Raw genomic sequence first — 22,796 nt, 5'->3', positions numbered from 1 at the left:
AATATTTACCCCAAATAGGAGTTAGTCGGAGGTCCTGAGAGACTCTCTGCTTGGGCGTTAGTGTATGGACTGGAAACGTTTCTGGTTGCTTAGAGGCACCTTCTGCACATTCTATAAAATTTCAGCTGTGTATTTCATGCCCTACAACCCACAGGGACAGAGTTTTCCAGGGGCCTTTTTGGTGGAGTATCTTGAAGTGGGCCGTTGGGCCTCCTTGAGCTGGGTGGTCCTTGCCAGCTAGGGAAAACCTCCCACATCTCCTGCTCTGCTAGGCTTGGGCTGCTCTGTAGCACATGCCACCTCTGTCCATGGCATTTCCAAGTCTAAGTATCAGAGCCCTGGAGTATCTGACTTTAAAGTCCACTGTCCAGGAGAATATAAGGATGTGCTCCCTGAAGACAAAGTGCCTTCTGGCCCTCTGCTGCCCTGAGTGTGGAGGCGGAGCCTCAGCAGCCCTGCTACCTCCACCACCCTGCTCCTCTCTCTCTCCGTGTGCTTCCCACCACACCTGCCCTTCCCCAGCCTCCTCATGAAATAAACCATTCTTCCTGCCACCTGCCTCGCCCAGCAGCCCAGCCTGTGCAGTAAAATTAGGAGGAGGCTTTTAGAGGATCCAAGAATGAAAGGCGACTAAGTTCCTTGAGGGCAGGTCACCGTGAGAGAGAAAGCTGGTACCTTGTGGTCACCTGGAGTCCAGCATGAGCAGAGGCTAAAAAAGAGAACACCCCCTTGCCTGAGAAAAACCTCAGCAGCCGAGGACCTTGGTCTTCCTCGGTAGGCTGAGCGGAATGGGAGCCTCCTGTGGGGCAGGCAGTCGTGGAGAAGGAACAGCTATGACTGGTGCGGAGCTGCCAGGCTCAGGGCACCTGCCAGCTCTGGCCTTCTCAGTGAACTGACTGGCACCTGTACACCATGGCTTCCTCATCTCCTCAGTGGTGTAGTACCTAGCTTACAGGGCTATTTTGAGGACCAAATGAGGGAACGGGGAATCTGGCGCATGATGCCTGTGGTCTCTTGGGTGCAGAGATGAGGGCTCCAGAGAAGGCTGGTTGGAGTTCCCACCCTGTGTCTGGCACTGACCAGAGACTTTTACCTAAACCAGTCTCTTCACCTTTCTAAGCCTCTTAACAGTAAGAAAATGGGATAACAACATCCATTTACAGAGAATGAGTTGTGAGGATCGAGTGAAATTCTGTGTGTGGAAGAATCCTTTGCAGCACCTGGCACATGGCCTGCATTTAGGTAGTGTCAGGGTTATGACTTCCTTTATGGCCTTGCTGCGTGAACCAAGCACAGTGGAGTGGCTGCATAAGGTAACCAGTGGTCAGGTTAGTTTGGGCAAATGAGGCAGTTAGAAGTGTCCTGTTGCTGGTGATGTCCTTCCGAGAAGGCATTCCCCACTAGTCAACTGTGGCACTGGGGATGCTGACATGGGAAAGGTCAGGCCATTGTACGGGTTGATTTCCAGAGAGCTAATTCAGAAAGCTGTGCTCAGGGCTGGAGAGACCCTCCAGTTGGTACCCTCCTGAGTTCTAGGGCCTCTCCCTGGTCCTGAGGGGACTGAGAAGCTGTCCCGTTACTCAAGTATGTACTGCAGCCTTTGGAATGGTAATCATATTGGCATAGTTCCCATTAACTGGCTCCTCCCCTATGCAGGGCACCGTGCTAGGTCCTTACTACAGTCCTGGAAGGAGGTGCTTATGTGCCCACTTTACAGATGAGGAAGCTGAGGCCAAGACAGACTTGTCCTGGGCCATTGAGGGAGAAAGTGGTGGAGCTGAGATTCAAGCCCACACTGGCCATCTGGCCAGAGCCCACGTGCACCTGTGCTTTTCTGAATAGCTAAGGCCTGCGTAACTAATTTTTCCAGATGAGAGAGAAGTGGACAGGGTTTGAAGTGTACATGAACCTTAAAACCTACTGGCAGCTGAGGCCCACAAAGCATTTATTAAGGATGGAAATTCCTTTGTCATTTTCAATTTTAATTGCAGAAGCAGGGTTGTGGTGTGTGTGTGTGTGTATGTTTGCTTCCTCACATACAAGGGCCAGTCACTCACTGGGCAACTCAGGCTGTCACAGCAGCCTTCTCTGTGACAGAGCATGTGTCCCATTGGCTAATGCCTCATATCTAGGAGCCCAGAGGAGGACTTAAAATGCTCATTTTCAGAGTTTGCTCAGTCATTTTGATCCCACTGAAACACCATCATCCTTCTCATGTGAAACTGATGCCTAACTTAACAACTAATTGCCTGATTTTTGTGCAGGGACAGTCAGCAGGGGGCCGCCCTCACCCCTGAGGAAAGCCTGGATTTGAGTGTGAGGATGCCCAGGCCAGTTAGGTTTGGTTCTAAAGGACATTGCTGGGAAGATGATCTGGGAGAAGGCAAGGGGGGTGGAAACTGAGCCTCTGTCCTCTTCCTATGCGGCCCCTCAGGCTCCATGGCGGTCACCTGTCTCTCCCTCCACATCAGGTGCTGGAGACGTGTGTGAAGAACTGCGGCCACCGCTTCCACGTCCTCGTGGCCAACCGGGACTTCATCGACAGCGTTCTGGTCAAAATCATCTCTCCCAAGAATAACCCTCCTACAATCGTACAGGACAAGGTGCTTGCCTTGATCCAGGTAGGTCAGCTCCTCTTGTCTAGTTTGTTGGTACAGAGTCAGATGAGGCCTCTCAGTGGGTCCTCATGCTTGCCCATCATTTGGAAGAAAGAGTGGGGATTTCTGGGTTTAGATATTTGCTGCATAATGCTTCCTTTTACACTCATCGACTGGCATGAAACCCTCAGTGGTGGCTCTCCAGCCAGCTGACAGAGGCTTCACTGAAGTTTTCTGGGTGCCTTGGCCTCTACTGCCCACAGGGGCAGGTGGGGGTCCTTGACAGGACTCTGAGCCATCAGGGACAACGTGGAGTAGGCAGGGCTGTGTCAGAGATGTTTGCAGGCCTTCTGAGTCCCAGGGTTGAGCCAGCTCTGGGGCTGCAGGGGAGTAGGGGCAAATGGTGTTTGGAGTGATTCACTGAGGAGATGACATCTCTCTTTGACCCTGAAGGATGGTGAGGAGCTTGGTGGAAAGATCAGAATGCAAGAAGCATCGCAGGCAAAGAGAATAGCATATGCAAAGACCCGGATCTATCCAAGAGGACAGTTGACACATTTGGGAGGCATTCATTATAAATGGCTCTGTAACAGATTATCCCAAGATTTAGCAACTTAAAACAATAGATGTTTATTATCTCCTAGTTTCTATGGGTCAGGAATTCAGGAGAAGCTTAGCTAGGGGATTCTGGCTCAAGAGCTCTCAGGAGGTGGCAGTGAAGATGATGACCAGAACTGCCTCATCTGGAGACTCAGTGGTGGCTCACCCACAGGGCTATGGGCAGAAATCCTCAGTACCTTGCTGACTGTTGGTAGGAGGCCTGAGTTTCTTGCCATGTGGACCTCTTGAGTGTCCTTGTGACATGACAGCTGGTTTTCCCTAGAGCAAGTGATCCGAGAGAAAATGATGGAGAAGCTGTCGTGCCTGACAGGACTGGGTCTCAGAAGTCACACAGCATCTTCTTGTTCGGCCTGTTTGTTAGAAGGGAGTCATCAGGACCAGCCTCAAAAGTTGGGGAATTAAGCTGTGCCTCTTAAAGAGAGGAGGGTGTCTTAAAACCATCACACAGAGAGTAGAGGGTAATGAAGAATGCGTGGGGCCAGGAGATAAGACCAGAAAGACGGTCAGGGCTAATGGGCCACATATATGCTGAGGACTTTATGCTTTATCCTGTAGGCACTGGGGAGCCATTGAATGTTTCTGAGCTGGCTGTACACAGTCAGATCTGGAGTTTAGACAGAGCACCCTGGTGACAGGGTGAAAGGCACATACGTCAAAAAGCACATCCAATGTGGGGTGATTAGTGCTATAGTAATAGTACAGGAAAGATAAGAGCCTGCAGGAGCCAAGAGGAAAGGAGTACCAACCTAGGGGGTGCGAGTACGGCTAAGAAGTCAGGGGACAGTGTGACTAGGGGATGGGCTTTGGAGATGGTGGTGGCACCTGAAAAAAGAGAGGAGCCTAAACCAAGGAGTCTACTGGCTCTGTCCTTTTTACCTGCACCCTGTGCCTGAAAATCTCCCCGCACTTGGGGCAGGTAACTCCTCCCCGTCGTCCAGACAGGCCTCAGAGGACTCTGCTGTCAGGTTTGTAGCACGCTGTCTCCCATCACCCTTTTCTATGGTCTTCAGGCCCTTCTGTGCCACCTTTTCCAACCTCTCTCACTCAGCTCCCTGCAGGCCCAGGGACGCTGTATCCCAGGGTCTCGAGCAGTTGGCTCTGTTGAGCAGGTGTTCAGCACGTCTCCCTCCCTCCCTCCCTTCCTCCCTTCCTTCCTTCCTTCCTTCCTTCCTTCCTTCCTTCCTTCCTTCCTTCCTTCCTTCCTTCCTTCCTTCCTTCCTTCCTTCCTTCCTTCCTTCCTTCCCTCCCTCCCTCCCTCCCTCCCTCCCTCCCTCCCTCCCTCCTTCATTTCTTCATTTCTTCCTTCTTTCTAATAAAATATCACTGAGGATTTTTTTCCATTGATTTTTAGAGAGAGTGGAAGGGAGACGGGGAGAGAGAGAGAAACATCAACGTGAGAGACACATTGATCAGTTTCCTCCCACATGTGCCCCAGTTGGAGCCAGGGATCGAACCTACAGCCCAGGTATGTGCCCTTGACCAGGAATTGACCAAATGGCCATCCAATGCTTGAGCCGATGCTCTCACCACGGAGCCACACTGGCCAGGGCCATCATTTTTTTTTAATGAATGAATGAATGTAGTTTGCTAAAGCTCTAAGGAAGGTAGGAGTGGGTGACAGAGCCCTATCACGTGTCCTTATGTGTCCCTACCCCTTCATTCTACCCACCAGATATCTCTCTCTCTCTCTTTCTCTCTCTCTCTCACACACACACACACACAAATAGAGGCTCAAATCATTTCACCCCTTACCCTCCTCACCCCCACCTATGCCCCCCAAAACCCTTTCATTCTGGGATGTTCCCAGCACACTCCCTTGCCTCAGCACCCCCAGTATTTGATATCAGGAAAATGAATAGTGACTTTTGCTTTAAAAAGATGGGGCATCCCAGCCTAAACTGTGCAAGCCCACAGTGGCCACAGGTGAGGTCCCTCTGGAGTCAGACCTAGAAGGAGTACTTCCTGCAACTAGGCCCAGTGGGTTGTCAGCTGCGCCCTGGCAAGTACGGCCGTGACAAGGGTAATGATCCACGCTTCCTCTGTTTACTGTGTTGGGATTCCCTGTTGAGGGCACACCTGCACTGTCTGTGGACCCTGGCTCTCCCTGGAGACACCAGGCCAACACACCCTTTCCTGCCCCCCAAAACTTTCCCATCAGAGTCAGCACCTCCTCCCAGCACTGCTTCTTTCTGCTGTCTAACCTCAGCAGGTATTTTAACTTCTTTGGGCTAATACCTCCTTATGTGTAAAATCTGGGCCGGCATTCCTGCCTTTCCACGCCAGCCCTGACCGAGCCTGAGAGACCAGCCCAGAGCAGCACGGTGGCCCACGCCCAGGTTCCGAGGATGCCCCCTGCTAGCATGGCAGCAGCACAGGCCCCTGCCACCAGGGACGGAGCTGCACCTGAGGCCCCAGCGGCATGCGGAGCTGCTGGATGGCTTGGCTTCTGCAATGGGGTGGGCAGAAGAATAAAAAAGATCAGCCTTTTCTTTTACTTTTTACTGAATTATATATATAGGAAATCACATATTTAAAAAGCATATACAACTTGATACATTTTTACAAACTGAACATACCCGTCACCATCCCCTAGGCTATGAAGTGGAATATGATGCACCCCAAAGCCCCACCCCGGGATGACCCCTACCTGACTTCTCACAACAGCAGTGGGGCATTCCTGTTCCTGAGCTCCACCTGTGCAGACTCCACCAGTGTCTGTTGTGTCCGTGTGTCTGGCCGTGCTGCATGTGCAGGCCTCGCCTCGTCCCAGGTGACCGGGGGCCTTCCGTTCCCACTGCGCCCAGCACTGCGCCATGATGCCTGCTGGGAGTGTGCCGTGGTGTTTGATCCCTCCCACTGCTGTGGGCACTTGGTGTTTCCAGGGGCTGTTGTGAAAGATGCTGCTATGAGCGTCTAGCGCATGTTTTTGGTGAACATACGTATTCATTTTTGTTGGGTATCTATTAAGTTGAATAGGTAAAACTGCCATCTTTGTTGTTCGAAATGGCGGGATATTAGCAATTTCATGTGATTCAACCTAACAGCTTGGCGTGCCCTTGCTGGGTGTAGGGAATGCCGCGCTCCGGCGTTGTGGCGCCACCAGCAGTCTCGTGTTCTCCTCTCCAGCACAAGTTTCTGTGGGCTTCACATCCTTCCCAGGGGGCAGTCTTCCTCATTACAGCTCGGGTGATGAGTATGCGGAGGTGCTCCTGTCAACCATTTTTAACCCCTCTAAAAAGAAGATGATTTTATTTACATGTTGAATATAAATAAAGCCCCCCAAAGAGTCTGGTAATTCCCCCTGGGAGAGCAAGTGCTGCTCCCACTGTGAGACAAGAATGGGGTAGGGGTGACAGACCGGGCTCTCTTGCCAGCCTGAGTGGCAGCAGGCCACCATGTAAACACAGTAGATGGAAGAGCGGTTCAGCTGAATGTGCGTGCGGAGCTGTGACAGACTGTCCGTCAGCACAGTTCTTGGTGCCCCTCTGAGCCCAGCTGTTGGGAAGTGGAGCTGGACCAGTGCCTGGTGTGAACGCTCAGTGGACCCTCCCGCTGTGGGAGTTTGCCCTTTCAGGAGGAAGCCGATCTCCCTGGGAGCATGGGAAGAAAGATGTTGAGGGCAGAGCACCCTTATGAGCAGCTTGCTGACTCTGTCACTCCCAGCCTTTGAACTTCCTGCAACTTTGAGCTTTCACCTACTCATGATCCCATGGCTGGCCTTTTTTGGCTGCATTCCTTTCTGTTTCACATTAAGTCCTATTTGTTGAGAAGACAAGAAAGATACTTCCACTCTGTGCCATCCCTCAGCCTTCCTGTGATATTGTTTTCAGAAACAGCAATGCTATCATCCTGGTAGAGTAGCCTCATTGTGGGCATGCCTCTCCTGCTTTTCTCCCCCTGCCCCCACCTTGCTTCAGCAATAGAGTCTGCAAATATAGTGGAATCTTGGTTCTCAAACTTAATTTGTTCTGGAAGGCTGTTCAAGAAGCAATTTGTTCAAAAATGGAATCATTTTTCCCATTAGAAATACTGTAAATTGAATTGACCTGTTTCAGACCCCCAAATGATTCCGTTTTAACCTTTCTTATATACAGTACATGTCTAATGTACTGTTTAATCTATAAACCCTTTAAAAACGAAAAAGACATGAAATGTGAATGAAAATTTAACAAAAAGGAAATTAAACATACAGTTAAAAATGAAAATTTTACGTACACCCTAGAGCTTACCTTTAATGCTGAGAGCTCTTGATGACAATATGGAGAGGAGGGGAGGAGGGATGGGGTTCTTTCGTCTCTTTGCTCCACTAGAACTTGCTTCTGGCTGCCTGGGCCTCTGCCTCACTAAAAACCTATCCCATGGTGTTTGTTTTCCCTGCGTTTTAACACTTGCCTGAAGTGAAACTGTATTGTCATTGAACAAGTTTATAGCACATTTGCTGCTTCTTTGTCAGGGTGATACAGTTATTTCTCAAAAAAACTTTGCATTCCTCCCCATTTCCCAAGCACTCCCTTGATCAGTGAAGCAGGAGCATCCTCCCTGCCCCTCTCCTCTGAGGAGAGCTCCTCTGCTGCCGTCTGCTGCTGCGCCCTCTGCAGGCCCTGGAGTTCCTTGGTGGTCAGCTCAGTGCTGTGGTCCCCCACCAACCCCTCCACACAATCACCATCCACCTCCAAGCCCAGGGACTTTCCCAGGGACACAACATCCTCCAGAGAAGACACAGGGTCATCCTCAGAGCCTTCAAAGTCTCTTTCAGCAACAGGATCAGGCCACAGTTTCTTCCAGGCTGATTGCATGGTCCTGAAAGACACTTCCCCCCATGCTCTGTCTATGAGCCTCAAGGAAGTGAGGATATTAAGATGTTCCTTCCAGAACCCCCTGAGGATTAAAGTAATTTTAGAGGTCACTTCAAAACATCTGTGAAACAGTGCTTTGTGTAGAGTTCCTTAAAGTTAGGAATGACCTGCTGGTCCATGGGCTGGATGAGAGGAGTGGTGTTAGGTGGCAGGAATCTCACAGGGATGGAGCTGTGCTCCTCCACCCCTGGAGGAGGGGCGGGAGCCTTGCCCATGATAAGAAGTGCCCTGAGTGGCAATTGCTTTTCCCAGAGGTATTTCTTCACACTCGGGGTAAACACTTCATGGATCCACTCAGTAAAAACCTGCCAAGTTATCCGAACTTTGCTGTTAGCCTCCACATCACAATCAACTTGTTTTCATGACATTGTTTTTCTGGAAACGTGGGTTTTCAGAGTGGTAGACCAGTAGAGGCTGCAACCTAAAGCCCCCACTCACATCCCCACGCAGCAGTAATGCCAGCCCGTCCCTCATTGGCTCATGTCCTGGCACTGACTTTTCCTGTGTGATGTAGGTCCCCTTTGGCATTTTCCTCCAGAAGAGGTCTCATCACATTGAACATTTGTTGGGGAACAAATCCCTCAGCCTCTTCATATTCTTGAAATTCTGTCACGAAATTACCAGCGGCTACTTTGTTAGAACTGACAGCCTCCCCACGCCTCACTACACTATGAATGCCACTTCTTTTCTTAAATTTATCCAACCATCCCCTACTAGCCTTAAATGGACCACTTTGAGTACTCCTCCCAGGGGTGTCTCTCAGGAGGTCAGCATGCGGCATCTTCTCTTTTTCACACATCACTGCCTCCAAAATGCTGTCACCAGCTAACTGCTTTTCATTTATCCAAACCAGCAGCAGTTTTCCCACCTCTTCAGTTGCCTTGATCCTTGTTTCGTGAGCACTGTCACGCCCTTAGCAACATCAGCATGTTGATGCCTCTTTATGTTTTAAAATCGTCCTAATTGTCGATTTTACCACGGCGTACTCCGTGGCGTATGATCAAACACCAAACACCTCTATCATACTTTGCAGTTATTTCTTTTTTAAGCTCTATTGTTGTTCTCACAACTTTCCTTTTCACTTCCTTATCACTAACCTTGTTAGGACCCATGGTGACTTACTGGACATATTTAATAATAATCGGCAAAAAACACGAAGATATTCACAGCACAATTTCCTGAGATGTTAACAAGACGAGGTTTAGCAGTAAACTGATTCATACGCAAGAATTCTCTTGTTTGTCACCTCAGAGGCATGTGACTGATCAGATAGATATCAATCAGCATGAAAGGGTTGTTGGATGGAGAACCGAAGTTTTGTTCAACAACCACAACATTTTTTTCCATGAACAACTTGGTTGAGAACTAAATTGTTCAAGACGGGAGACGTTCAAGAACCAAAATTTGACTGTACTCTCTTTGCACTGAATGTTTTCTTTCCACTGATGAAAGTGAGCTGATGAGGGTGGGGTGGAGGAAGGAGGAGCTGGAGGCGTTGTGTTCTTGGAAGGTGTCAGAGAACCGGTGGCCAGGACTTGGGCTGGATTTCTGTGTGGACAGGCAGCTCTCCAAGGACCCTGCCACTGGGAACAGAAGTTTGGTTCAGGGGCAGAAGCAGAAGATAGGAGAGTTAGAAGCTTCCTATTGTCCAAAGAACAGAACCTATAGTTTAAATCAGTAATTGTTTATTGATCTGAAATTTGATGGTTTAAAACTTTGTCAAAACTTGAGGAATACAGAAATGAATAGGATATGGCTCTTGTTTGTATGAAGTTTTAGCCTGAAGTTTGGCATATAATCCAAAGGAACAAAGGAGACAAAAGCATAACTTTCTTTTTTCCCCTCATTAGACCTTCCTCTGGTCTTTCACTGTAGGCACACAGGCAGGAAAAGGAAGAACTACAAAGAGCCGTGAGGTGGCCACTCGGTCGTTAACCAGCCAGGGACCCTTGGAGGGTGCCAACACTACTGTGTCGCTGTGCTTTCTCATAGGGCAGCCTGCCTGCACAACCTCTGTGGTTCCCTGGCTTTAGTTTGGGGACCCAGAGCAAACCAGACTTCCTGAGGTTTTCCACCCACCCAGGACAGATTCTCCATTCTCTGGGTGGCTGTCTAGAGGGGCTCCTGCTTTATCACTGTCACCTCAATCTGTTGACATCCTAAGCGGCCACCTCCCTCTGTTCCCTGAAGGAGGACAATAAGGATACTTAGTAACCATGAGGATGGAATTCAGTCTAACTTAACATGTGAGGACCAACTGCCTTCTCCACAGGGGCAAGACTCAGTGTGTGCCTTCAAAGGCATGACCTAGTGGGGAACGACACAGGAGCACAGGTATTTGGGCATTGTCCCAGCAAGAAGCTAGAGGCCACAGAACATCTCTGGATTTCTCCCACTTTTGTGTTTCCACAGGTGGCCGTTCCTTTAAAGGAGCCCTGCCTGCCCCATTCCCCTGCTGACATCCACATCTTGTTCAGTAGAGAAGGCTGTTGCTAGCAGCCACCTCACCTAAACTGCTCAGGGTCCCTGCAGGGTTGCGGTGGCAGCAGGTGGGAAGGGTGAGGATTAGCCAAGACTGCTTGGTTGCAAACAGCAAGTGCCAACTCCAGCTTGCCTAGGCAAAGAGGAAAATTTGTCACAAAAAGGCAAGGCTGCCTAGAACCCTGGGGTATGATGAGGCCTGGGGAATGGACAGACGGGATCATAAAAACCCTCCAGATCTTCACTTGTATGTCTCACCTCTCAGCACACCAGCCGCACCTCGCGCACACAGGTCAGGGCTCACATGCTGCCCCAGGGCCTACACCCACAGAGGACAGTTCACCTCCCAGAGAGCAGCTCAGCAATCCCCAGGCCCAAGGCCAAACTCCTGGGAGGAGGAGCAGCTGATTGGCCAACTTGGGATGTCTTTCCCCTCCCTTCTTGGTACCATGGAAAGGGGCCTGTCGACTCGCTGTTTGGGCAGATGCCCCAAGAGTTATCGACTGACTGGAGAGGAGTGATGGTTCTTTAATCTCCATCCTTCTCGTCTCATATTTAGCTGGGATGGAGAGCAAGTTAAGTTAAAAGGGGCTCCCTGAGCCGTTAGTCCTCCCATAGAAATAGAGGCCTAAAGCAGCACCAGGAAAAACTGCCATGCTGCCTTCTCCCCAGCCTCCACAGTAGGCTGTGAAACCAGCCTTAGGCACTCAAGTTGAGGCCCTAAACTCAGATGCTAGTGCATTAGAAGCTAGAGGCACAAGACTCTGCTGGAGTTTGAATCAGGTGGCTGAGGCCAAAGCAGCTGGTGAAGATGAGGCTCAGGGGCACTCCCCAGGGGCAGACCTTCGCTATTGCTGCTCCCCAGCACGTGTTCCAGACAGGCATCGGCAGGCACCTTCAGCCCTGCTCAGAGAGAAGTGTCCGCCAATCCAAGAGGGGTGGTCCTGATGCAGGGGTTAAACCCCTGAGTGTGCAAATTAAATAAGTCGATCAAGGAAGCCAGGCTGACAGTATGTTTGTATTAAGTGAGATGCGTCACTTGTAATTAACAAGACTTTTTGAAAGCTGACCTTTTAACTTCAAGTGGGTCTGCTGGTTAGAGTTTCTGTGGCTTCCTCAGGATTGGTTGGAACACACTACTGGAGCCAGGAAGGCAGTTAAATGCTGGAAACAGCAGCAGAACTAGCAACAGAACCCTGTGCCCTAGAGGCTGTGCCTTCCCTTGGGGGTTTATAAAATGCTAGGTGACTCTGAAGAGCTGGGCCCCATTTGGGGGAAGCTGTATGGGCATATTTTATTATTATTATTATTATTATTGTATTCTGTAACTTCCAAAGAACAGAACTGTGTTTTGTTTTGTTTTAATTTTTAAGAGTTTCATGAATCGGTATTAAGTGGCAATCTGTTTAAATATGTGTTCTTCCTTCTCTGTGTTGTGTTTTCATGTAAGGGAAACTAGTGCTCATGCTTTCCTGTGGATTTTTTTTTTTCATATATCTTTATTGATTTCAGAGAGAGGAAAGGAGAGGGAGAGAGAAACATCAGTGATGAGAGAGTCATTGATTAAGCCCACAACCGGGGCATGTGCCCTGACCAGGAATCGAACCCTTATCGCCTGGATCCTAGGTCAACGCTCAACTGCTGAGCCACGCCCGGCCGGGCAACCTGTGGATTTTTCAATGTGGGCACATGTGCGTGATAATGGGCAGCATGGGGCTCCCCCGCCCCAGCCCCAGTTGTCTCACCTGTCAGAGGATGGGCTGGGCGAGGCAGTCTCCGCTTCAGGCTTCTCTCATCTGCTGAGGAAACCTAGAGAGAGTTAGCCTTTTTTCAGCCACACACCACTCACTTTCTCCTTTCTGCTCAATTTTTCTATGGTGCTGCCTCACGGATGAGAGCGCTGCGGAGCAGAGTGCAGGTCGATGAGCATGGTCTCAGCCCTCAGTGCTCCTGGCCCGCAGCAGCCTGGCTGCCTGGCTGTGGCCTCTTCACACCCTTCAGCTAAATAGCACCAGGAATGGATTTCCTTGCAATTAAGGAAATGTCTGCATTTTAGGATGCACCATGAAGCTTGGGTGTTATTTCTCTGTCTCTTCTCCAAGGAAATACTATGTATGCTGGATTAAGTTTTGTGTTTTTGTTCATGCTCAACAGCACCATAAAAAAACCAAGATTTTGCCACCTGCTTTGTAGCTGCGTTGGCAAGAGGAGAGGAGCAGAATAGGTTTGGCCAGGGCAGTTTGCATTTGGGTGCAGGAGAGCATTGGCCACTGAGAGAGCAGCTGGGCCGCTTTGGGTTTCAGGCACTGTGACAGCCCTTGGAAAGACCTTCCTAACAGGCCTGCTTTCTCCCCCAGGCATGGGCGGATGCCTTCCGGAGCAGCCCTGACCTCACCGGCGTCGTGCATATATATGAGGAGCTAAAGAGGAAAGGGGTTGAGTTTCCTATGGCAGATTTGGACGCTCTGTCTCCAATACACACACCACAACGGGTAAGCTTCCAGCTGGCATTTTCTAGAAAGACCTATTGCAGAACACACGAGCCACTGCCACCGCCCGCTGCTGCTCTGTTGGATTATTCAGTTTGTCATCACGCTTTCCTGAAGCTCGAGGGCATTGCTCTTCAATAACAAGGGAGTACAGAGTGAGACAGCTGGCTGCCTGGTGATTAAGTGGCTGCAGCGTCTCCCCAGTTTTCTTCCTGACTGTGGAAGAACATGATAGAGGGATCATTCCAGATGTTCTCATGGAAATAGCTGCTTGGGGAAGCTGTTCTGTGAGGGTCATTAGCACCTGCTTTTCAGAGGCCTCAGGAATCTGGTGTGGGGCCAGCACCCACCTTGAGAGCACCAGAGCACCTTGGTGTCAGCAATACAGAGTGTGCACCACTGAACAGGGGGCAGAGAGCAGCTTTTGGCTTCTCCATCTGTACAAGTTAATCAGATGGCTCTAAATGGATCCATTGTCAAATGGACCTAAAATTTATTATGAGCTATGAGCATTCAGCATCAGCCTAGACACCCTTGGGATGCAAAGCCCATGGAAGACCCACTTAGAGGCCTCCCGCTGAAGCTCTTACAACATGGGGCAGCTCTTTTTTCAGAGTTAAAAGCATGCAGGTGAAGCAATTCATCCTTCCCCAGGGCAATCAGTGCGCACCTCTGCGCTGGGAATCAGTGCCAGGGTCTGGTACAGGCACCTGTCTCAGAACACTCTGCCTTATTGGCCTCTTAGCCCATCTCTGAGATGGGGCAAGGACAGCATGCCCTTGCAGGTCTGCCGTGGGAACAAGGTTCATGTCCAAGAGGTTATCAGAGATGCCCAAAGGGAAAGCACAAAGAACTGTACTTTTTAAAATGGTGTTTTCCTTTGATCCCTCCAAACCACTATGCTTTGTGGTGTGCACATAACCTGTTTTATTCTTCTAACAATGACACAGAGCTATGTTGCTGTTCCTGTAATTACGAAGACCATTCAGTAAATTGCATAATTACTATTTATATTAGTCTACTTGTTAAAGCCAAAACGTAATCTTCTGGTACCAAATAAGGATCCCTAGGTGGTCCTAATAATGGAACCGCAAGTAGAGCTCTCAGAGGGCTCTCGCTGCCGCTTGTTGAAGGTAAGTGGCAGGAGGAGCCCTTGGGAGCCCCCATCTCAGATGGAAACACTGGGATCAAGGGACCTTCTTGAGCTGTGATAGTTAGGCCCCCACCTCCTCGCAGGTGCTGTGGTGGGAAGTACTGCCCTGGGTGGGGTAGGTGCCAGGTCCAGCTGCACAGGCAGCCCAAGTGAACAGAGGACTTTGTTGTTGCTGTGCCAGAGTGTTCCTGAGGTGGATCCAGCTGCCACCACGCCCAGGTCCCAGTTGCAGCAGAGGACAAGTGTCGGCTCCTATTCTTCGCCGCCTCCTGCTCCCTTCTCCGCTCCACAGGCCCCGGCTCTGAATGTGACTGGCCCCATCACAGCCAGCTCAGAACAGGTACTTGCATACTTCTAGGACATAGGCAAGCCAGCCAGCTGACCCCGTTTACCCTTCCAGGAGATGAACACAGAGACTGCCTAGACCAGGCATGGTGCTGGGGGTTAGTGACACACAGAGGGAAGGGCCCAGCCCCTCTCCCGAGGATTCATAGTCGAGTGGGGGAGACAGGTACAAAGACAGTGAGGATGGTAGTCATGCTGTGGTGGGAGCTGTACCCAAGTGCTCCAGGGCACAGCGGGCCTGGTTTGGACTATTGGTGCAGGTGCAAAGTGACAGTGGGGAGGACACTGGCAGACGGTGAGGCCAAAGCATAGGAATGGAGTGGAATTGTGAGCAGCCTGTATGTCATACAGAGTTTAGATTTGTCCTGTGGAAAGAGTTGGCTGTCAGAGGCAGTGACCCAGCCAGCACGCACCTGCCTGTGAAGGCCTTTAGGAAGTGCTCTTCCTCCTTCACCCCAAGCACTGCCTGCCTCCCTGGAAGATTTCCTGAGAAGTTAAGAGCTTCTTAACCCCAAACTGTTTTTTCAGGTGAGATGTGGAGACTGGTCTTTAGGTGACTCTCTAGAATTTCCATTAGTTAAAATTTGAGAATTGGTCAGACTTGAACCCATCCAATGTTTATATTTTTTAAATCTTCATTTAATATCTGTGACAATGTCATTATTATGGAACCTCATTTAAAAAGAGGGTCAGGCCCGGCTGGGCGTGGCTCAGCGGTTGAGCGTCAACCTAGGATCCAGGCGATTGGGGTTCGATTCCCAGTCAGGGCACATGCCCAGTTGAGGGCTTGATCAATGACTCTCTCATCATCAATGTTTCTATCTCTTTCCCTCTCCTTTCCTCTCTCTTAAATCAATAAAGATATGTTTAAAAAAAAAAAAAAGAGGGTTAGACAACTCAGTCTGCTCAGCGGAAATGTTGTCCAGGGCCCTCATGTCTCAGCTGTGCTGGCTCCCAGGAGGGAGTGTGACAGGAAGAAGCTGTGAGCTAGGAAGCGGACAGGCCTGGGCTTCGGCTCGTCACTTAGCCTCAGTCTCCTGTCCATGGAATGGGGCAGTAATCCTTCCCTCTTACCCTACGGGGCAATCACGGGCCTGAGGGGCCATTGAAGGCTATACCTACCCAAGTTCTGTGTGCACTGCTGAGGAGAGATCATTGACACTCACAGCTCAAACGTGGCATTTACATTAACTGCGGCCTCACCTTGCTGAACTCTGCCCTTTTTCATTACCTATGATGACCAGGACCTGGCCTCAAAAGGGGAGCCCTGGGAAAGAAGGTCTCTGGCTCCAGGCTCTGCCTCCATGGGCAGAACTGTAGCCCCCTTCTTCTCAGAGGGAAGGCAAACATGTTTGAAGTTGAATGGCCCCTGAGGCCTTTTGCTGACCCGTAGTCAGTGTGCGGGAACTGGGGAGGAGCCCTCCCAGCAGCCAGAACAGTCAAGAGGGGTTTTGAATGGATGAGAGGGCATGAGAATTGCCTGGGGGACGGGGAATGAAAGCAGAGACACATAGGAGACCAGCCAGGCCTAGAAGACCCCAGGGCTTCAGAGCCCACATGGTTCCTGTCGCAGTCTTGGGCCTCCCTGGCCAGAAACCTCTTGTCAGCCAAGACATGGGCCGTCTACCCCTCAGGCAGAGCCAGAGGCAGAAGGGAGCCTGTCAGGACCTTGCCTGTCACCCTGGCTGACCATTCCTCCCATCTGTCCACCCAGTAAACATTCATCGAGGGCTCCTGTCCCTGTCCCTGTGCTGAGGTACAGACCTCAGTGCAGCAGAGGCCCTATCCCCAGGGTCTGGGCACAGGATAGGGAGGGGCCTGCAGGAAAAGGTGGGGGAGAGTCAGAGAAGGCTTCTCCAGGCACAGGGGTCAAGTGCAGTTAAAAGTGATAGCAGAGCCTGGCTGGGTGTGGCTCAGCAGTTGAGCGTCAGCCTAGGATCCAGGCCGTCAGGGTTCGATTCAGTCAGGGCACATGCCCTGGTTGCCGGTTCGATCCCTGGTCGGGGGCGTGCAGGAGGCTGCCAATTAATGACTCTCTCATCATTGATGTTTCTATCTCTCCCTCTCCCTTCCTCTCTCTGAAATCAATAAATATTTTTTTTTTTTTTTTTAAAAAGGAGTGATAACTGTCTGCACATTCTAGCAGTATTGGTATGTGTATGCTGACACTGTGGGCATTTTCACAATAGTTACTCACAGCAACCCTGCAAAATGTGGGTACTATTATTTCCTTTTCACAGGTGAGGAAATAGGCTCAGAGAGCTTAAGGTCCATCCTTATGGTGTTCCTGCTGCAGGAGAGATGCCCAGGCTTTGGGGAGCTCTGTTGGATGAGTGGGTTGGTAGCTTGCAAGGGGTCATGTTACCCCTTGGTAGGGAGCTAGGTAAGCAGTGGGCCTCCCCAGTGGTCTTCTCTCAGTCCCTCTCCCTCACTCTTGCCACACCAGAAAAATGCAATTAACACTGGCCAGCCCCTCAGAAGAACATCGTATTTCAAGTATAAACTGCAAGGAGCCAGAACCTGTAACTATTAGGCTCCTCAACAAGGATCCCAGTGCTGAAGGGACCTTGAGGTCATGCACTCCACCTTTCACCCAGGGGAGCAGAGACAGCCTGAGAGGGTAATTCCCTGCTCCACGGCCTGTGTGGGCATGTGGAGACCGCAGACCAGCTCAGTCTATCTGCACCCAGCATGCTTTCTTTACCCAGCGCTGCCTCAGTCATGGGCAAAGTTCCTAGTGGCAAACTTGGGTAACCAGGCACTCTGGGGTAGTCTCTCAGACCAGAGTGAGACTAGGCAGCTTCTGCTGCACTCATTCAGAAGTGTGACCTACTTGTCACACTGAATATGACTGTCACCAGCCAGGTACAGGTGACTCACCTCTACTTCCTGCTTTCCTCTTCCCGGCCCCAACAGATTGCCAGACTGAGGAGCGAACTGGATATTGTCCGAGGGAACACAAAAGTAATGTCTGAGATGTTAACGGAACTGGTCCCCGGGCAGGAGGATTCATCCGATCTGGAGTTGCTGCAGGTGAGGGGGACCTTGTCTTCTGGGGCTCTGGGCCTGGGGACGCAGCAGTAATAGAAGGACCGAGACCTTGTAGGCTCATACCCAGCCTCACACTTCCTAGAAATGGTCAGAGGCCAGTACCAGGCTTTCTCCTTTTTATTTTCCTTAATAACGTTTTTCCTGACTATAAAATGCCACATGCAGAATACATACCCCTCTAAAGAACAAGGACATTCAAAGGAGAAAATAGTCATTTTCTTTAATGCCAGCATCCAAAATAACCAGTCGACACTTTGATATATTTTCTTTCAGACGTTTTTCTATGTTTATTTCAAATGTAGTTGAGATGATATGATATTATGTGTATGATCTTGTGTATTGCTTTACTCCCTCAACATCATCAAATGTCGTAAACCTTTGCAATGGGACTTCAGCCTTTCCTGTACATAGGAGCCCTCTAGCCATACCTTACCCCCCAGATATCCCTGAGTCAGGTGAAGCGGAAGCCCCTTTCTTTTTCCAACACTGAGCATTCCCAGGCTGAGGTTGCCCACACTCTGGTTCCTGAGGCTCTGTTGTTCGCTGGCCTCTCCTCCCCTGGACACCTTGCAGATCTGGAAACATGGCAGGAAGGGTCCAGGGGCATGGCTGGCCTGCAGGGAGGCCCTCATACTGGAGCCAGAGATCCTGCCTCAGGCCTGTTTCCCAGGCCAGCCAGGCCCAGAACTAGCAACCAGATCTCCAGCACTGCCATCCCAGTTGCTTCTGACATGTGTAGAAAATGGCAGTGGCACTGCTTTAGTGACCTTCTGAATGGGTGGAGAGAGTATGCTGTAAGCTCCAAAGTGCCAGATCGTTCAGTGGGAGGCAAGATGCTTGAGTAAACAAACCAGGAGCCAGACTGGCCTGGTGAACCAGCGTGCGTGCATCATGACGTGCCTCTGTTGCTATTCTTGCCTGCGCTCAAGTTGTCAGTCTTGACCCCTGAGTGCCACATGTCCCATATGCTGTTGGCACACACCTGCCGCCTGTGAGGGCCCAGTGGGGTGGCCCTGTCCTTCAGGAATGCACACAGCCGTTTCTTGTCGCACCCCCTCCTCCTTCGAAGCCATCAGCTCCTGGGGGGTGAGCATGGTGGAAACCTGCTCTGGGCCTAACACAGAGCAAAGCCTAGAGGCACAGAGATGCATGGGCCAAGATCCCTGCTCTGCAGGAGCTCACAGCTTAGTGCAGGGACAGACAGGAGAACAGCTCATCTGCACAGAACCATGATATCCGGCTGCTCTTGAAGCCAAAATGAGTATCCTCTGCCAGCCTGAACAAGGAGATCTGACTGGCCCCTCCCTAGTTCCCAGACTTCTTCTTATACCTGCAGCAGACCAGGATTACCTCAGTTGAGCAGGTCCAGCTGTCCACATGTCACACTTCATGGGACCCAGCATCCCATTAATGTGTCACTGGCCTCCATTCCCAGCCTGGGTCAGAGGGTTTTTTCAGGCGTTACCGATGCGCTGGAATCTGAGGTCAGTCTGGAGGCAGTACAGAAGCTGAGAGGGCTTCTTAAACAGCTCTGTGCTGTGTCAGCATCAGAATTCCTGCTGACAAGTGGTTTGCAGTGGACAGAACTGAGCTCTTGGCAGCGGGGGGAAGCTGAGCAAAGCCAGCCTGCTTCCAGACAGCCCAAGCAGACCAGGCAGCAGGATTATTCTGTGTGTGTGTGTGTGTGTGTGTGTGTGTGTGTGTGTGTTCTAAAACAAGCCCATCAGCCAAGACAAACAGAACCTAATCTCCTGGCATCAGCTCACAGTTTTCAAAAATAGGTTGCTTCCCATGACGTTTTCCCTCCCTCTGTTTTGTTCCAACTCTAAGCCTACCAGCCTCACTGCTATCTTATAAATCGAACAGAGAAAGAATGGTTCTGGGTACCAGGGGGAGGCTGTCCTTTTAGCATGGAAGCTTCAGGAGTCGAGCAGCTCTGTGTGAACAGACACAGCTGCCCCGGCTGTGGGCCTCACTCTTCGTCATTCCTGACATCTTTCCTCTCTTCCTCCCCCATCTATCAGAAGCCAGCCTGTCAGGGGCTCCCAAGAGTCAGGGTCAGACCAAACAGTGGGCCTTCCACATGGGAAAATGCAGTCTGCTTAGAAAGTGCCAGGATCAGAATGTGCCCTGAGAACCCCGCAGTCGAGTTGGAGGGCAGCCAGATTGCTTAGAGTAGAAGCTGTTTAGAGCTCACAGTGCTGGCCAGGGCCATGGAAATAAACACTTTCGTCACCAACTCAAATGTTCATGCCAACAAAAACTGCTCCCGTCTCAAGTGTAAATTGCTGGGTAGGAGGTGGAAGAAATGGGAAGAGAGGAAATTGGAGGTGTCTGTCCCGGGATGCACTGGTGTGACAGACCATAATTATGGGTGGGTTATGTCCCTATTCCTTCCTTTGAGTCACAGGCCCTTTCACGTGCAGCCTCGCTGCAGGCCTGCAGAGTGGCAGAGCAGCTTTCTGGGGTGCTATGTGCCTGAGGACTCGGGTGGTTACCTGTGGTCACCCTGCGCCCCTGCGTTGTCAGCCTGGCTGGAGCTCCCGGAAACATAAGGCAGGACACCCTGAGGGCACACAGCAGCTCCTCAGTGTGTGGAGCTGTTTGCTCTGAGTCTGGAGAGACCTAGGCAGCTCATCCGGGTCCACACCTGTGCTCAAACTCCCTAGACAGCAGTTTGCCTGCCTCCTTCCCAGCACCCTCAACAACGGGCTCTTCAGGCCAGCCAGGGAAGCGCCGTTTCCCGAGCACATGTCGGTTAGGCTTCGGGAAGCAGCGTAGCAGGGCAGGAAGAGCGAGGGCTCAGGAGTCACTGGATTAGCATCTGGGTTCAACTGCTGACCAATGATGAGCTGGGTGATTCTTGGCGAGTCCCCGGTCCCTAGAAGCTTGGTGTAATCCCTGTCACCAGAGAAGGATTGGAAGTCATCTGTTTACAGTGCCAGCTCAGGGCCAGACACAGGCACGCCACTCACCGGCTGGAGCTCAAGCCTGTCTCCCTGAGACTGCTCCCCTGGTCTATCTTCTTTAACAACAGTAGGAAACACATTCCTCTTTCACATGGTGGGTCCTAAATACTTGAAGACTGCCCTGGCCCAGTCTCTGTGTGCTACAGATGTGGCTATTGGCAGCCCACCTTGCAGATGACCAGGCAGTTATCAGCAGGACACAGACATTAAAAATTGAGAGCTTCCATCAACTGGAAATCCTCCTCTGCCTCTTTCTCATGTTTCTGTTAAGCCATATCTTCCCCATCCTGTTTGTGGGCACTTGAGTATGGGCCTAAAAGGTGAGGTTTTGCATCTGTGTCTGCGAACGTTCATGCCCTTAACTGTAGCCGTGAGTCCAACTTTTTGGACACTAATAATCCTGATGCTGTCATTCAGTACCGTCTGTCTTTTTCAAATTGGCTTCGTGAACTTTGTCTTCAAGTAATAATAACTTTTAATTAATTGAGTGGTGCTAAAAGTGGACATTCCTGCATGGCCACCCATCAGGTAACGAAGGAGCCTTCTTCCATGCTGTTTCTTCAGGTAGGAGAGGGCAGGCATGTCCCCCCGTGCTTCTTTCTTCTTGCATGTCATTGCAACAAAAGACTGGGTGGCCAGGGCCATCTTCTCTGGAGAAATCTAGTTTATTCTACATGTTTAGTTTCATTATTTACCCTTCTCTTCCACAGAGGATTTCTCCCTTCCCTCTCCTTTGCAGCTCTAGGAAGCAGGTCTGGGCCTTATTCCATGCTCCTTAGGGCTTGGAGAAGGTTTGGAGGGCACCCTAACAATGAGCAAAAGGTGGCTTTGTGAAGTGGGGCTGCAAGTGTCCTTGAAGAAAAGAGAAAGGCATTGGGAGTAATTACAGAAGAAAGGATATATTAATAAGATGTTCTGATAGGTGAAGGGCTTTTGCACAAAGAGCAGTAACTTGCTGTTCTCCCTCGGTTTTGAAAACCAGCCACAGAAGGAGGCCAAAGCCGAGACTGTCCACGTTTCAGAAGTCCCTGCCCCAGCGGTCGCAGTGGGAAAGGCTGTCTGGCCAAGCCGCAGCTCTCTGTGTCTAAAGACCAGGGTCTGCTCTGTCTGGAGGCCTGTAGGTGGAGGGAGGCAGAGGAAGGTCTCCCAACTGTGCCTGCCATGGTCTGGCTGTGGATGACCCCACTTGAGGCCATGGGGGTGGCTAGCTGGTGTTTGTGGTGGCAAAAATCTTAACATTCTAGTCCTCCTCTTGCCTTCGATCTCTTTGGTTCTTTTCTTCCTGTTTAATTTTATTTTAAGACAGTGACAAAAGGTTGAATCACGGAGATGGTAAAACTTTCTCTCTGCAGAGACCTCTCTGGAGATCCCTGACTCAGAAGCCCCAGGCCGGACTCTCTGGGTGCTCCTCTGGGACCGGAGTATGGGTGGCTCTCTGTCTGTGGGGCCAGGGTGTTTCCCTATCACCCCAGCAGAAGGCAGAGGGGGAGATGCTACAAGTGCAGGGCTGGAGCAGGATGACCTCACTGCACTCCGTGTCCTTGGGTCTCATTCTTCCTCCAGTGTTAGAGCTAGCAGAGGTCTCAGAAGTCATCTATCATTTTCTAAACACTTCTGTAAAGGATTGGAACTCTTTTCTCTACAAATAAAATTTTACAGAGAACTGAATATTTAAAATAGATAAAAGCAGAGCTGCCTTGGCTGCCATAGGGTGGGGTGCCCCAAACCCCATGCTGTGAAGGCACCTCAGTGGCCTTCTGCAGAGGGTCACCATTTCTCCAACCCCCTGGTTATACCCAGGGAGAAGCAAGCCCATAGAGTGCTGGAGGCCTTGGAGAGCTAATGCGGATGACGGGGTGAGGACAGTGATGGGAAACTGGTGGTCTGGGCAGAACAAGGGGTCAGAGCACTTTAGATCAAGGTTCTCCTCCTTCCCCTCCAGCCCAGCCTGGTGCTGACCTTCCCTCCTCCGCACCTCTGCTGCTGTTGGGATTGACGACCTACCTGGGCTGACGGCCTGGTAGGGAGAAAGGGGTTATGAGTATCCAGTGATTTGCTTGAAGCCCTCCTCTTTCCAGGGATGATCCTGCCTTCTCCAAAACCTAGAATGGTAGTCTTAGGAGAACCAAGAATGAGAATCTGTTCATAGAAAACCCCAGAAGGTCCAGACACCAGACTTGCTGCTGTCCCTGTTGACCAAGAGAGACTGACAGCAACATTCTGGCTGTGCAGAG

General features: G+C 50.7%; 1 protein-coding gene across 3 annotated transcripts in view; it reads left to right on the top strand.

Annotated features, from left to right (window-relative positions):
- The window catches only part of TOM1L2 (target of myb1 like 2 membrane trafficking protein), a 118,908-nt gene that overhangs the window by 76,774 nt on the left and 19,338 nt on the right, over positions 1-22,796 (top strand). For all 3 annotated transcript variants that reach the window (XM_087825779.1, XM_016196495.2, XM_016196498.2), the window contains exons 4-7: positions 2,472-2,621; positions 12,913-13,047; positions 14,379-14,537; positions 17,459-17,575. In XM_087825779.1, the coding sequence (XP_087681905.1) occupies positions 2,472-2,621; positions 12,913-13,047; positions 14,379-14,537; positions 17,459-17,575 (561 nt within the window). The remainder of the gene's footprint in view (positions 1-2,471; positions 2,622-12,912; positions 13,048-14,378; positions 14,538-17,458; positions 17,576-22,796) is intronic.

The sequence above is a fragment of the Miniopterus natalensis genome, chromosome 17 (assembly GCF_054644295.1).
Source record: "Miniopterus natalensis isolate mMinNat1 chromosome 17, mMinNat1.hap1, whole genome shotgun sequence".
NCBI classification, from domain to species: domain Eukaryota; kingdom Metazoa; phylum Chordata; class Mammalia; order Chiroptera; family Miniopteridae; genus Miniopterus; species Miniopterus natalensis.
This window is presented reverse-complemented; position numbering and strand designations above follow the sequence as displayed.